Here is a 15,595-nt window from a genome sequence, read left to right as displayed (position 1 = left end):
TAAAATTTAATATGAATAAGTATGGAAAAATAATCTTTATTATATCAGAAACTAAGTATTAAATACAAAATAATTGCTTCCAGAAACGTCTCTTACCGTGGACGGTATTATGTACGTCATCGATTGTGGCTACTGTAAGTTGAAAGTGTACAATCCCAGAATCGGTATGGACGCCTTGCAGGTAAGGAATACGTTCATTTTTACGTTTCAGTAATCTTTAACAACCTCGTTGGTTTATCTTATAGATCTTGATTGAAATCCTAGGCTAGGTAACTTTTTTAAGGGTTCCGTACTTCTAAATGAAAACTTGATTCACCTAATTTCGTTACCCTTTGCCCGTAAATATTGACACCGTACGAAATAATCACCATCTCTTACATAGTCAATGAAACGTGAAATGTCAATCAAAATCATCGAACACTATTTTTTTGTAGATATACCCAGTTAGTCAAGCAAATGCTCGACAAAGAGCCGGGCGAGCTGGTAGAACCGGTCCAGGCAAGGCTTTCTGCCTCTACACGCAAAGGCAGTTCCAGCAGGAGTTGCTTCCAGCCACCGTTCCCGAAATACAGAGAACTAATCTGGCTAATACCGTCCTCTTGCTAAAGTCTCTGGGAGTTGAAGATCTTTTAGCTTTTCACTTTATGGACCCACCCCCTCAGGTAAGTTATCTTTTATATATCACTAATGTTCTACTACGATTTTAAGTTACATTTTGTTTTCAAAGTTATGAACAAAAAAAATTGTAGCTTTTTTTAAAACTTGGAAATACAAGTAAAAAACAATACATGATTATGAATGTATGTATAAAGATATTTCTTTTTGTTTGTCTAGGTTATCACGAAATTATAATATGATTATTATTTTAGGTTAGAGTCATCAGTTCTCTCTTGTCGCCAAATTCCAGTATTTCAGAGTACACCAGTGTAATTCCGCCAAATACGAGGGACCAGTTCCGATCTACATACTAACATAAAAAAACGTAACGGTTCTCCTTGTTTGCGTAGGACACGATCCTGAACTCCATGTACCAGCTGTGGATCCTGGGCGCGCTGGACGGCACGGGCGCGCTCACGGCGCTCGGCCGCCAGATGGCCGAGTTCCCGCTCGACCCCCCGCAGTGCCACATGCTCATCGTGTCCGCCGAGATGGGTTGCAGTGCGGAAGTGCTCATTATCGGTGAATATTCCTGTCTCACTTGAGGCCAGACTTATTAGCGTAGGACATGTTACAGTGCTCAAGTCTGTGCTGAAACACAAATGTATTCTTAATCCCTCACTCTCATAACCCGTTCGAACAGATATTCGACAGATGTGTCGAATGTGATGTGTGTGAACTTCAGACACTGGGCTGCAATTGAGAATTGTTTGCTAAATTGACCTAATTATCATTGTTAATGGTCGAAGCTACGCCACTAGATCAACGAAGTTGTCACTCTGATGTATCGTTACAGTGTCAATGTTGTCTGTGCCGACGGTGTTCTACCGCCCCCAAGGGCGGGAGGAGGAAGCCGACTCGGTGAAAGAAAAGTTCCAAGTACCAGAATCTGATCATCTCACGCTCCTGCACTTGTATAACCAGTGGAAGTCCAACAAGTGAGTATCCTTGATCGGTGAACATTACTCATAGAGCGATAGATTCGATTTAATATCATCCATATGTCGTGAGTGTCCATAATTTGTGTTTATATTTTTGTTCCTCGATGGAATCTGCATGTTTCGGTAATGTAATAGAATCCTTTCCCCGCAGCTACTCGAGCTCGTGGTGCACGGAGCACTTCGTGCACGCGAAGGCGCTGCGCAAGGTGCGCGAGGTGCGCCAGCAGCTGCGCGACATCCTCACGCAGCAGCGCCTGCCGCTCGTGTCGTGCGGCACCGACTGGGACACCGTGCGCAAGTGCATCTGCTCCGGTGAGGCCGCCGCTTAACCGAACCCGTCTCGCCTCAGTCTCAGGCCATTCCATTAAAACAGATTGTAATCATTGGTTTATCCTTTAAAGTGACTCTATAAACATATAGTTCCTATATTCTTAAGGAATTCAGTCATGAATAGGAGACATTTACGATTGGCCGCTTTAGTGATCTTCTTTAGAAATATTTTTATTAGCGATATGGTTCTCCAACACCTCACGAGTAGCTAAGACTTGTTACGTCCTCGGTGGATTGATGCGCTTGATAAAAAAAATCTTCGACAATTTCTCTTACTAGACCCGTCTTGAACTGGAGAAGGGTCTACACGTCATGTCCACACGACTTAGTATCGCGTGGTGATAATTTACAAATCATTTCAGCGTATTTCCAACAAGCCGCTCGTCTGAAGGGTATCGGCGAGTACGTCAACTGCAGAACGGGCATGCCCTGCCATCTGCACCCCACTTCGGCGCTCTTCGGCCTCGGAAACTCCCCGGACTACGTGGTGTACCATGAGTTGATGATGACCACGAAGGAGTACATGCACTGCGTAACCGCGGTGGACGGTCGCTGGCTCGCAGAGCTCGGACCCATGTTCTTCTCTGTCAAGGAGACTGGCAAGTGAGTATACAAGATCTGGTAGTCCGAGAATGTGTTCAGTTTTTCGTTTTAAATATGTTAAAGTTAATCATTAAATTAGTGACTGAATGAAAAATATACCTTGACATTTCCAAGGTGTATTTTTATACTATCGAGACTTTTTAAATTTCAATTCAAATTTATAAATTGTTACTTCTGCTTATTTTCATTATTTGAATCGGAAATATTTACACTGTTTGTTCACTTCAACATTTTTGACGCCCTAAGCCCTTAACGTCCTTCCCTGATATAAAACGAAGCTGATGTTTCGATGCAACAGGGCCTGTTCCCAAAGGCACTAGTCTTGCCAAATTTATAGCTATACTAGCTCCCTCACCCGCGTGTGAATTGCAGGTGTTAGATACATTTTAGAGCCGAGATAGCCCAGTGGTTAGAACGCGTGCATCTTAACCGATGATTTCGGGTTCAAACCCAGGCAGGCACCACTGATTTTTCATGTGCTTAATTTGTGTTTATAATTCATCTCGTGCTTGGCGGTGAAGGAAAACATCGTGAGGAAACCTGCATGTGTCTAATTTCAACGAAATTCTGCCACATGTGTATTCCACCAACCCGCATTGGAGCAGCGTGGTGAAATACCTTCCATACCTTCTCCTCAAAAAGAGAGAGGAGGCCTTAGCCCAGCAGTGGGAAATTTACAGGCTGTTTATGTTATGTTATGTAGATACATTTTTGGATCAAAACTAACCTATGCTATTCTACTGGACTAGACTATAATGAATCTCTGAGCCAATCCGTTCAAACGTTCTGGAATGATTAGTAGATATAGTAACAAATCCATTCATCGTCACACATTATTCCATTTGATTGATTGTTCACGTCATCAAGGTCAAATCGTGACAAGCGCAAAGAAGCAGCGGTACATCTGCAACGTATGGAGGAAGAAATGAAGCAAGCTGAATTGAAAATGGCGGAAGAAAAGAAGAAGAAAGAGCAAGAAGTTCCCGTCAAGCAGGAGATCGCCACGCCCGGACTCAGCACGCCTCGTCGGACTCCGCATCGGCTCGGATTGTAACGCAATTCGAGATATTTTTAATCAATTTTCGTAGTAATTATTAAGAATCAATCACAGTAGTATTTTATTAGGTTAATTTTCCATTATTTATATTACAGTGACAACTATTTTCCATTAAAAAAATTTTGACTGACAAAATCAGTTTTAAAAGATTTTTTGACTATGAAACTATTAATTATTGTGCGATGTAGATTCTACTAAGAAGAACCAGCAAGAGACTCATTATGGTAGCTCACACTCTAGGAATACGGCATATTTATTGATGTTTCAAGTTTAATAATTGTTTTGTTGATATGTTATAAATGCCTGCTGAATTTGCCTATGGAAGATTACATTGGACGGGAAGAATTAATTAATATTACAAAAACCGAAAGTCAATTAATCCTACTATAATCCCATTTTTTATCCGTAGTTTGGCGGACGAGCATATGGACCACCTGATGGTAAATGGTCACCGCCGCCCATAGATAATGGCGCTGTAAGAAATATTAACCATTCCTTACATCGCCAATGCGCCACTAACCTTGGGAACTAAGATGTTATGTTACTTGTGCCTGTAGTTACACTGGCTTACTCACCCTTCACACCGGTACACAACAATACTGAGTACTGTTGTTTAGCGGTAGAATATCTGATGAGTCGGTGGTATCTACCCAGACGGGCTTCCACAAAGCCCTACCATCAAGTAAATCCCAAAAAGGCCACGGCCTCTAAGCCTGAGCTCGGCCTTTTGTAGAATAAAAAGTTTTACAAGTTTTAGTTTTTTAAGAGTTACTTCAAATAGGAATTACCCTCAGTTAAGTTTAACCCTATGTTGCCAGTCAAAAATATTTTTTTCGGTAATGACGTCGAACTGTAATTTTAATAATGTAGAAATATACTTTACAAAAGTACAATTTAGAAAAATATTGAAGTAATGATGTAATAATTTTAAGTTACATGATGTATAAGATATTGTTTCGAATAAAATATATTTTTATAAGTCTATCTTTTTCTTACAATATTTCCTTGTGGTCCCTTAAATACTGATTTAACAAATTCTTAGTTTCACAACTTTTATTTTGTGATAATAATGGTTGCCTCATTATTATCACTATTAAGTTATTAGTTATTTATCAATTCACTATGTGCGCAGTTATGACATTTAGACATAGACAAGTTTTCTACTTTTTAATGATTTGACTAATTACTTACCGATCATGTCTCATCAGACAGTAGCCAACATCACGAGTGTGTGGACCAACACGTGCACTCAGAATTCGATGGGACGACAATCCTCCGAAACCGGAGAGTTCAGGCGTAGTTCAGAACCAGCTGTTTCAGATACTTTCCGAGGCACGGGAAACTTGTTATTAAAAATGTGTTATTACAACTTACTCGCCTGACTGAGGCTTTACTTGTTTGTACAGTTTTGTGCAAGCTCATCTGGATACGTACCACCCTCTCATCAATGTTCTGCTGCAAAAAAGTATTTAGTATTGTTGCGTTCCGGTTTGAAGGCTGAGTGAGCCAGTGCAACATATATCTTAGTTCCCACGATTGGTAATCATCCCACTGTCGTTGCAAGGGATTTAATAATTGTTTGAACACCAGTGTTTTTAAGTATCACTTATTTCCAGATCACCCATCCGTCTAACTATTCTTTGCTTAAGCTTAGTGTTTCACTAGACTTGAACCTAAAAGATCTGCACACTTCATTCTCTTTCGAGCACGAGATGAATTACAGACACAAATTGAAAATGTGTTTGTTTGCATTTGAGCTCACGTCTTCGGTTTAAGGTCTAATTATAAAATTGTCCACATGCTCTATTTAGAGATATAGAACTTTAGTTTTAATTTGTATATTTGGCATGGGTCGTTATTAAGTCCCAGATTCAACTCAAAGAGTTAGATTGATCAAGACTTCTTGTGAGAAGATCATGACCGGCAAACAGATCTGAAGAAATCAAGTAAGAAGCAAATATACGTAAATAATTAATCCGAATAAAACGGCCATAACTTCTTATAATTAATTATTCTTGATATCTAAAAGCTTGTACAAAATACGTCAGCTTTAAATGAAACTTTAATAAATTGTATTTCTACGGGAAATTATGTAAGGGATTAAATATAAAAACTTTTTAAACAGTTGTTTATTTAATAATAATTAATTACAAACTTTCTAATCTAGGTACGCTGGAAGCCATAGGGCAGTTGCAAATCTAGAATTCTGAGCACAGACTAAATATTTTCACTAAGAATGAAGACGCCATTTTTAATTTTTGCTAAATTTGTCCTATCCAGTATAATATTTTAAAAATAATTTTCTGTAAAAATATATATTCATTTTATGTGGCATCACCTTTCTTTGGAATTTACTAATAAATAAGGCTTTATAGGTAATCAAATTTGCAATAGAATTTCGATGTCGCTAGTTAATTCAAAGTTTCTATGATTTTCTTTGACTTATCAATAACTAGGACTTAATTAGGGCGAACATTTATTATTTACATAGGATTTTTACTTCTAGTATCATTACAACGTTTTTTTTTTATAAATCGGAATATAGTTTTGATTCTAAATTATAATATTCCCATAGATTAGTCAAAAGCGCACGGTAGTGTTCTGTTCCAAGTTCTAAAGCAATGACCAAACTTGTATTTTTTGTCAATTGTTAATGATACTAAAAATAATCACAATACTAAATAAAATTACTGAACAATGAGTTCTTTAATTCTATGGCTATGAATCTAAGGATATGAGTCGATTATAATCACAAAGAAAAACCATATCTCAAATTTAAATTCAACATATTTTTGGCAGTAAATCAAATATAATCACAATGAAAATAGGGAAATCGTTACAGTAAACCGCAATCGATATATCACTAAATATATTTTAATATTCAATTTTCATGAATAAAATCCGCCTTCGTAAGAGTTACTGAAACAATATATAATGAGATCTAATGACTAATATAAACATTACATTGCATACACTAAGTCTAAAATGTAAAATAACATGTTTACTCAAAAATTAACGTCCAAAAACATCTCACGTCAACACATAAAGTGTAACGTTATTTATACAAAGTTAATATAACTACCTTATTTAATTTGACATTGATTATATTTTTACAGATTTATTTCACATATATAAAGCGATAATAACAGATAATGGTTCTTTAAAAATAGTAAAATAGTTTAACAACTAATGTATCGATAGAAATTATTATTAAAATACCAAATATAGGTGCGAGTAAGATAATTATAATACATAATCCTTAACCATATCATCCAAATGTCTTTTTGAATTATTTAACAAGGATTAAGGATCTACATTACACCATTTTCAATAAAAGACCCAAATTTTAATATATATATATTGAAGTATACGTCTATAACACCAAAAAAGAGGTTTTATTTCCAGACAAAAAATTTTGGAAAAATAATATCTGATGCTGGTGAAATAATAACTATTAACGGGTGCTAGATTTTTAGACAATTTATAATAAAATCAAATATAATTGTGTACTGTTGTCTCATAGCCATGCAGTACTGTTAATTAAACTTTTTTGCCTAAGTATCAAGCAAAAACGGTTTCATTTTTTATTTGAAAATTAAATCAAACCAATAGAACTCTATTGAAATAAACAATTTAAGAAAAAATAAAATATATCAATCAGTTCAAAAATAATTTTAATCACAAAAACATCCTTTAATGGGATAAAAACAATTAATATACAATAGAAAGAAAAATAAAACTGTCACAAAAAAATGGAAAATGTAAAATTAAATTCGTTTAATATATAAGAAGAAATAATAAAATATTTAGTGTAACAAATCAAAGAAATAAATTTAACAAATATAACTAAATTTCGTAAATGTATACAGAATGAGTTAGAAGTATGAAAAGGTAAATAATAAGAAATAAACGTTATTTAAAAAATAAATAAATATTAATAACTTTTAAATTTAACGATTTTTTTAATAAACGCGTATTTCAGGGCACATCCATAGCACCTTGCCAGCACCTCTCCATACTTCATACTCTTGTATATGCAAGGTATAATCCTGTATAATGCACTCATGGTAGAGTTGTACCATCCTTTAACATATTCCACCTTTAAGACTACCGAATGAATGAATTTTACTAATGCAATATTTTCTAAAGCTTATACTTATTTCCCTTCTAATTTCATCTAACGACACTTTTTAAATTATTATTGCAAATATTTTCTTTTAGCCTGCCAGTGCTAAAATTCTAAAGTGAGAATAGTTTTTTTACGCCTTTCAGGCATCAATATTTTCTATCGTTGTCATCGTACTACAGTCAGTTTTTATCGACAGTTATATATGTTTATTAATATTTATCAACACTAATCTTAAGTTGACACGGACAACATTATGAAACTACCCTCTTATTTATATTTTTTTATTTTTATGATAAGTTTAACTTTTTAAGAAGATATTTTAAAGTTGAACATTTGAGTTTCCTCCTGTGTATCCGGATAGATACTTCACTCGGAAATAAGATTATTCAAATATTTGCTAAAGATAGACCATCTCGTGTAGATCATCTATGATATAATGGTCGTGACAGAAGTTAATAAAATAATATATTGCGAAGTTTAATGATGTGTGTGGTGTTTATATTATTTAATTATTTATACAATTTTATATAAAGCGAGTGTAATGCCAAATAAATTCCTCAAAGTTTTTTTTGTATCGATGGGAAGAACATTTGAGAAAGTAGGCACAAAAATTTTACTTCTACGATTCATTCGTACTTCTGAAGCTCGTATCGCTTCATGACCGGAAAAGTCATGCGACAATTAAAGGTCATCTAAAAAATATTGGCCTACCTTCGCAAATTGTAAATCAACACTTCGAAGCAACATTAAGTCCATGTTTCTCTATGTACCTCTGACGAGCTTCAGCTATCATTTGAGCCTTCTTCTCTTGAAAACTCATCTGACGCTCCTTCGCCGACTTGGAGAATACACCGGTGGGAGCGGGGCTCACGTACTTGGGAGGAGCCTGCGACGTGCTCGGCTGGGGCTCCACCGCGGGCTCCGGTATCGGCGTGTAAGGTGTGATACCTTCCAAGAAATTCGTGATAGTCACGTCGACACTGCGTGTTTTTTCTAAAAAAAAATATCATCTCGTGAAGTCAAATGATAACGAAAATATCACTCATCACAACTTTACCACGATTAATAGTCGAGATAGGCAAACGTGTTCCATACTTAATTTGACTCGGAAGTCATATTAAAATAGTGACGTTATTTGGAAAACTGCACACTAGGTCGGAGGGCTTGCACATGTAGCCCGTTTTAAGCTTGCGGTACCCGACGAGCACGGTCTCCGAGCACTCACCCAGGTCGCGCACGATGTCGGCGAGCGGCACGCGCGGCAGGACCTCCTGCACGCGGCGCGCGGCGGGCGGCGGCGCGCGGCGCGCGACGGCCGGCGTGCGGCGGGCGCGCGACACCTCGCACAGCGACCACGGCGTCGCCTCCACCTGCACGGGACGCGACGTTACACGAGGATACCTCATCACCATTCACTTGGACGTTGAATCACTCGCTTTTATTTGGGTTAAGTTCTCTCCTGTATACCACTACTTGCTCTCTAGCCTACCTCGTTGGTCCTGAACCTAAGATATTACGGGGGTTTCGAATTCCAGTTCGGACCACAAAAAGTTTTTGAGTTTTCAATAGAAAAATTCTCAGTTGCTGCCCGGAGTCTGGAAGTCGGAAGTATGTACACTCGTGTCCCGGTAAGCATGTTAAGCCGCAAAATTTGAAACGAAATATTATAATGAATCCATCATAAAGACGATTTTTAAACGTCACTATAATAGGGTACGAATATGACACAATTAACAATGATATTGAATTAAATAATCATAAATTCCAAACCTGCAAAGCATCAGCAATGGCCTGCCTCATTCGATCGACGAATTCTTGGTCGTTGTCATCTTTCCTGTCCAGTGCTGGCAAGGCCCTCAGGGTGTAAACAGAACACGGAGTCCATAGGAACCATAACGCGTCCCACCAGGGGAACACGTCTATCTTGTCGTTTGGACGATGGACCGTCACATTTGTGAAAGGACGTTCAACCGCTGAAATTTATTATTAAAGTCCACTCACTGCATGTAAAAATCATTTGGTTTTAGTTGTTAATTTTTCTTCATACATAACAGTTCATACTGTATTCGTATCATATCAGATTAATGGCTAGTTCTTATGAATCGAAACATATATCATATAAACAGGGAGAGAAATAAAAATATTTTTAAATAAGCAATATGTTGTAAAGTATTTTTTAAATAATTATCATATAATTGTTAATTATAATTTTTAATTGATTTTGTTTAACAATTTGTTATTACCTTATAACTATTTATAATAACATATTTATCCGACATATACAATGAATAACATATCTTACTTATTGCAATCGGTTGAACTCTATTGCCAATAGGGAATGACCAATCATTGAATTTGAGCAGGCCCTTCCCGTTTGTCGGGCCACCCTCTGGTTGTAGTAATACTGGCTTACTTGGACTCTCTGTGAAGTGCTGTCTAAAAATATAAAGAAACACAATGGCTACATATTTCAAATGTATTTCAAATATTTAATACAGAACTTTGGCTTTGCACTACTGTGCGCCTTGAGGGTAGAAAAAATATTTGTAATTGTGTCAAGAATATATGATCTTTATAAAATTTCATACTTTCTCACAAATTGAGCAGCATTCTTAATACCCAGGGTTGATGCAAAAAATGGAGGAACCTTCCATTTTCTTAGCTGTAACAAAGAAAAAAACAAAATTGAAAAATATGAAAAATTGGATTTGAGTATATTATCATAATAATCACATTCATAAATACAAAATAACCAATTAACACCATCTTTTGTAATTGTTTCATAACATACATTGATTACTTATCAAACAAAGTAACTTTTTATCACATTTTTTTTATTATTTCATAACTGTTAATGCTTGTAATTATATATTAACTGTAATGGTACTTAAGACTTCTGCTTTTACGCAAATACTTAAAAAATAATGATTTCCAACATTAATATAAATTTAAAAAATGAACATTACCAAGTTACAGAAGCAACTCAATTTGAATGTTTATCCTCAGCATCAAAAGCCGTGCAAACACTAGCAGAAAATTGTACCTTAATGGGTATCACAAAGGGCTCTCAACAAGCAAATGAGTAAAATTTTTATGCAAAATGTTATTATAGTAAGTTCATGGATCATAGCAAATATTCATTATAAATAATTATTTATATTGATGAAAAAATAACCCCTGAGTTTCTTTAGCCATTTTGATATTTGGAAAAAAAAAAGAATTTTTTAAACTACAAAACAATGTATGTTTATTTTTTAAGCCCTGATGAGTAAGTATAGACTGACAGGATGAATCTTTATGAATATGCTCTATTTAGTCTGACCCATAAACTATTTACAGCTAACATAACTTGTTAAATTGTCAAACTGAGTTCACCAATGTCATTTTACAATGTCAAATTCAGTTCGATTAAACCTTGACCAGAATTCAATATGAAAAAATGTCAATAGTAATTGACAAACAGAATATTAATTGAATATTACTTAGTACTAAAAGTTATACAAAAGTGTTATTCAATATCGAAAATTCCTTGACCAACTGAAATTATATTAACTTAACACTTTGTATTCGATATGACAAATTGAATTTAATTTTATTCAAATAATTATAAAAACCTTTTTTATTAACTAAATGTATTTAGATCTCATATAAAACATTTCCGTTGTTGTTCTATACACAAAATGTTTTAAAGAATCTGTATCTTTAGAATATAATATTATTTTTAACCTTAGTCTTAGTATATCACAAGACTGATATAAAAAAAAAATTACACAGAATACCTACACTTATAGTGCCAAGGGTATGAGCAGCTGCTAATGAATCTAAGCAGGAAACATAGTTGGCCACCAGCACACTACAACGTGGATCTTTGTTGCCCTTTACTTTGACATAAACACCTGCAATAGATACAACCTTTATATATTTTTTTCCCTTTGAATTAGCAAATGAATAACAAGTCTATACTTAATAGCATTGTCTGTAAATAATTGCATTTAGAAATTTGTTTCTTTTTTTTGTCAAGCAGTTATTCTTACATATGAACTACTAGTTTTTAGTAAGTGTTTACTTTGTATATATTATTAAAACTATTTTTAAAATTATGTTAAATTAGAATGTGCAGTGATTTACCATCGTAGAGGAAGATTGTTTAATAAAATATATTCTTAAAATTTACTCACCAAACGTCCAGCACGCCAGTGTAGATAATAACTGTCTTACAGCAGATTTATTGGGCAGTATAATTGCTGCAATCCATAGTATTAACGCCAAAACTATTCTAAATGCCATCAGCACCAAACCAAGGGGTAAATATAAAAGGAACTGTAGGACATTATCACCACTAAACCTGAAAACAACATACTTTTGGTACAGGAGTTGAAATAAATCAAGTGGAATATAAATAAATCTTGACAAAGTAAACTTTCCCTTGCAATAAACACAGTAGAATTATACCTTTCGTCGTTAGTGAGCTTATCCACTGTTAGCGCCATCGTTTTATGTGCGCTTGGTGATTGTATTTATAATTAAAATAAATCTTGGATTTATCACTAGATTATGGGATACTTAATTGAGAATTTTTACAAGGAAATCGTAATATTATACGAATACGACACCAGTCACAGACTACCAAATATATGCAGTTAAGGTGACATAAGTCAAAAAAATTGACAGTAAATATAAATATTTGCTATCTGTAGGTAGTAAATATGCTATTTTAACGAAGATATAACAAGGTGTAATTTCATTTTATTAAATTTTACTATGTTTTATCATATTTTACAAGTTTAATTATTGAATTGAAGTAAGTTTTCATTTTTTAATTATTGTTACTTTCATCTTAATTTTTTTATATTAGTCAAAACGATGCTCTCATAACCATGTTGTCGTTCTCGTCATTTACATTTTACATATTTATTTATAACAAGGCGTATTATTAGGTTTTTATAGTTATTTACATAGATAGTATCTTATCACCTGACGGATGACAGGCCAACTGTGACTGGGAGTGTGATTTGTGAAGTTGTGACATATGATAAGACATTTCACATTACAAAAACCAGAAATTGACAGACGGGTAAAGGTTGGAGCTTGAAAACAACAAAGAAAATTTAAAAAACAATTGCTCACTTGAAAAGATAACCGATTTAATTACTAAGTGCTCAAGTTTATTCAGTTTTTAATCTTTAAAAATAAAAATAGACGTGAGAACCGTCGAATGAAGGGATCTCCAAGGTTTAAAATCAAGAACAATCACATATTTCAAAAATTGTTATTGAATACGTTTCGATGGATCCCGTGATGTCGACGTCAGAAGAAAACCCACACTCAGATATAGAAGAAGCCCCGAAAACAACGCAAAACAATCAAGAAAGCCCACAAGGTCAAACATCATGGTCAGCGCCTACATCCTCGACGCTTATTCAAGTAAAAGAGAAAATGCGACGTAAATTGCAGTTCTTCTTTATGAATCCGATCGAAAAATGGCGAGCTAAGCGGAAATTCCCCTACAAATTCGTTGTTCAAGTCATCAAAATAGTTTTGGTAACACTCCAACTTTGTCTATTTGCTCATAACAGATATAATCATGTTAATTACACATGGGATAATAGGATTAGTTTCTCTCACTTATTCCTACTTGGTTGGGATTCTACGAGAGAGATAAATGCCTACCCACCTGGCGCTGGTCCTTTGGCTGTTTATAAGGTTGATGAGTTTTATAATAGCCTAGATTATGCTTATGCTGGCTATTCAAACTTGACTAATGCCATAGGACCATATTCATATAATGATGAGAATAATATTAAACCAAATCCAAAGTTTTGTCAGTACTATTACAAAAAAGGCATAATAAATGGATTCAACGAGAGCTATGAATTTAATTCGGAAATTCAATTCAGTTGTACCAACTTTACGAATGGAGAAAATAAAGTTTTTAAATCTCAAGAATTCATTCAGAATGCAGGTCTAGAAGTTGATTTTGCAGCTTTAGTTAGAGCTGAATTAAGGTTTTCATTAAAAACCATAAATTTCAGAACTGCAGGACCCATAACACCACCGGATTGCTACAGATTTGATATAAAGATAATTTTTGATAATGAAGACCATGACGGGCAAATGTCGTTAAACTTAGAGGCTGAACCATATAAGTTAACTTGTAAAGGAGATAAGGATTACGTCACTGATAATCGAATAGATCAAATACTTAGAAGTATTTTAAATATTTTAGTTATAATTATTTGTAGTGCATCTCTAATATTATGTAGCCGTGCCATTTATAGGGCCCAACTACTCAAAGAACTCACCGTTCAATTCTTTCGACAAGCTTACAACAAAGAACTTAGTTTAGATGGTCGTTTAGAGTTTCTTAATGTATGGTATATTATGATTATCATCAATGATATCCTTATCATTATGGGCTCAGCAATAAAAGAGCAAATTGAACGTAACCAATTTACAAACGACCAGTGGAATATATGTTCTTTATTCTTGGGTATTGGAAACTTGTTAGTTTGGTTTGGTGTTTTGCGTTATCTTGGCTTCTTTAAAACTTACAATGTCGTTATCCTCACCTTGAAAAAAGCCGCACCTAAGATATTCCGGTTTTCATGTTGTGCACTACTTCTCTATGCTGGGTTCACCTTTTGTGGCTGGCTTGTTCTTGGTCCGTATCATATGAAATTCCGTTCACTAGCAACAACGTCAGAATGTTTATTTTCATTAATAAATGGTGATGACATGTTTGCTACTTTCTCAATAATGTCTAAGAAATCACCAATGCTGTGGTGGTTTAGTCGGGTCTATTTGTACTCATTCATTAGTTTGTATATATATGTTGTTCTAAGTTTGTTTATTTCGGTTATAATGGATGCTTATGATACTATTAAACAATATTACAAAGAAGGATTTCCGAAGAATGATTTACAGCAGTTCATTGGTGAAACTAGTTTTGAAGAAGTTTCATCTGGACTTTACAGAACACAGAGTTCTTCATCGCTAAATGAAGCTATGAATTCTTTATTCTGTTGTAATTTTTATCGAAGGGCGTATTCTAAAATAGGCGGTGGAAATTCGAGTCTCAATTTACTATAGGCTTCATAATTTAATGATTTCAAATGTACCAAGAAACTTGTAAATAATAATATCAGTAGATGATAAGCTATGTCTTTTGTAGATAATATCGGTTAACAATAATGATAATTAAATAAAGATATTATTGTAAAATATATGATTTAAGATACCATAAATAACCAAAGAAAAGTAGAAAATACAGTGATTGAATTGTATAACTTTGAATAATGCATAATCGAAAAAGTTTTTTTTTTTTTTTAATTTATATTTAGAAATATTGATTGGGCAGTAGAAGCAGCTTAAAGAGTGAGGAACAATTATAAAGGTAGACTATTTATAAATGTAGATAATGTAGATTTAATAAAATTCAATATTATAAAATGCAAGTATGCATGTATTTTTACATTAAACTGTTTTTGTAATGAATAGTTTTTATCTTTTATTACAACACAAACCGTACCTTGCCTGCAATTTGATATCAAACACGAGGACGATGGAATCGTATATCACGTTAAACGTAGATAAGAAATTAGAGACACATAGCAAACATATTCCGTCTATGTAGGTACGTAATATACGTGCTTTCTTCACTGCCTTTATACATAGTTAATATATATTCATATCTTATAGCAGAAGAGTTTAAATGACTTAACGTCCTAATGTCGGTCAATTCGATAGGTTTATTGAGATATTATAAAGGCTATTTGTTACGACCATAAATAAACGATAAACTTTAAATCATCTATACAAACAAATAAATTGAACTCACTTAAAATATATTCTACACCTTAACGGAATCTTTCCGTTTTC

At 34.3% G+C, this 15,595-nt stretch overlaps 3 protein-coding genes across 3 annotated transcripts in view; 2 read left to right on the top strand and 1 right to left on the bottom strand.

Moving 5' to 3' along the window:
• LOC125069580 (pre-mRNA-splicing factor ATP-dependent RNA helicase PRP16) overlaps positions 1-4,106 on the top strand; it is a 107,277-nt gene extending 103,171 nt beyond the window's left edge. Inside the window, exons 15-21 of the mRNA XM_047679116.1 lie at positions 84-181; positions 435-662; positions 1,008-1,179; positions 1,454-1,595; positions 1,750-1,910; positions 2,291-2,531; positions 3,399-4,106. Coding sequence (XP_047535072.1) covers positions 84-181; positions 435-662; positions 1,008-1,179; positions 1,454-1,595; positions 1,750-1,910; positions 2,291-2,531; positions 3,399-3,585 — 1,229 coding nt within the window. The 3' untranslated portion in view covers positions 3,586-4,106. The remainder of the gene's footprint in view (positions 1-83; positions 182-434; positions 663-1,007; positions 1,180-1,453; positions 1,596-1,749; positions 1,911-2,290; positions 2,532-3,398) is intronic.
• A 3,826-nt stretch (positions 4,107-7,932) lies between these two features.
• LOC125069458 (lipid droplet-regulating VLDL assembly factor AUP1-like) lies at positions 7,933-12,342 on the bottom strand. Its single transcript, XM_047678961.1, has 8 exons — positions 12,170-12,342; positions 11,896-12,062; positions 11,501-11,613; positions 10,306-10,379; positions 10,020-10,153; positions 9,488-9,690; positions 8,943-9,087; positions 7,933-8,710 (listed from the first exon to the last, which is right to left on the bottom strand). Exons 1-8 carry the CDS (start codon positions 12,205-12,207, stop codon positions 8,445-8,447), a joined length of 1,140 nt encoding a protein of 379 aa, XP_047534917.1. The 5' UTR covers positions 12,208-12,342; the 3' UTR covers positions 7,933-8,444.
• A 401-nt stretch (positions 12,343-12,743) lies between these two features.
• Positions 12,744-15,152, top strand: LOC125069413 (mucolipin-3-like). Its single transcript, XM_047678902.1, has one exon. It carries the CDS (start codon positions 13,004-13,006, stop codon positions 14,804-14,806), a length of 1,803 nt encoding a protein of 600 aa, XP_047534858.1. The 5' UTR covers positions 12,744-13,003; the 3' UTR covers positions 14,807-15,152.
• Positions 15,153-15,595: the final 443 nt, after the last annotated feature.

Source organism: Vanessa atalanta, chromosome 15, assembly GCF_905147765.1.
Source record: "Vanessa atalanta chromosome 15, ilVanAtal1.2, whole genome shotgun sequence".
Lineage (NCBI taxonomy): Eukaryota > Metazoa > Arthropoda > Insecta > Lepidoptera > Nymphalidae > Vanessa > Vanessa atalanta.
The sequence above is the reverse complement of the archived record's forward strand: the minus strand, read 5'-3'. Positions and strand labels throughout refer to the sequence as shown.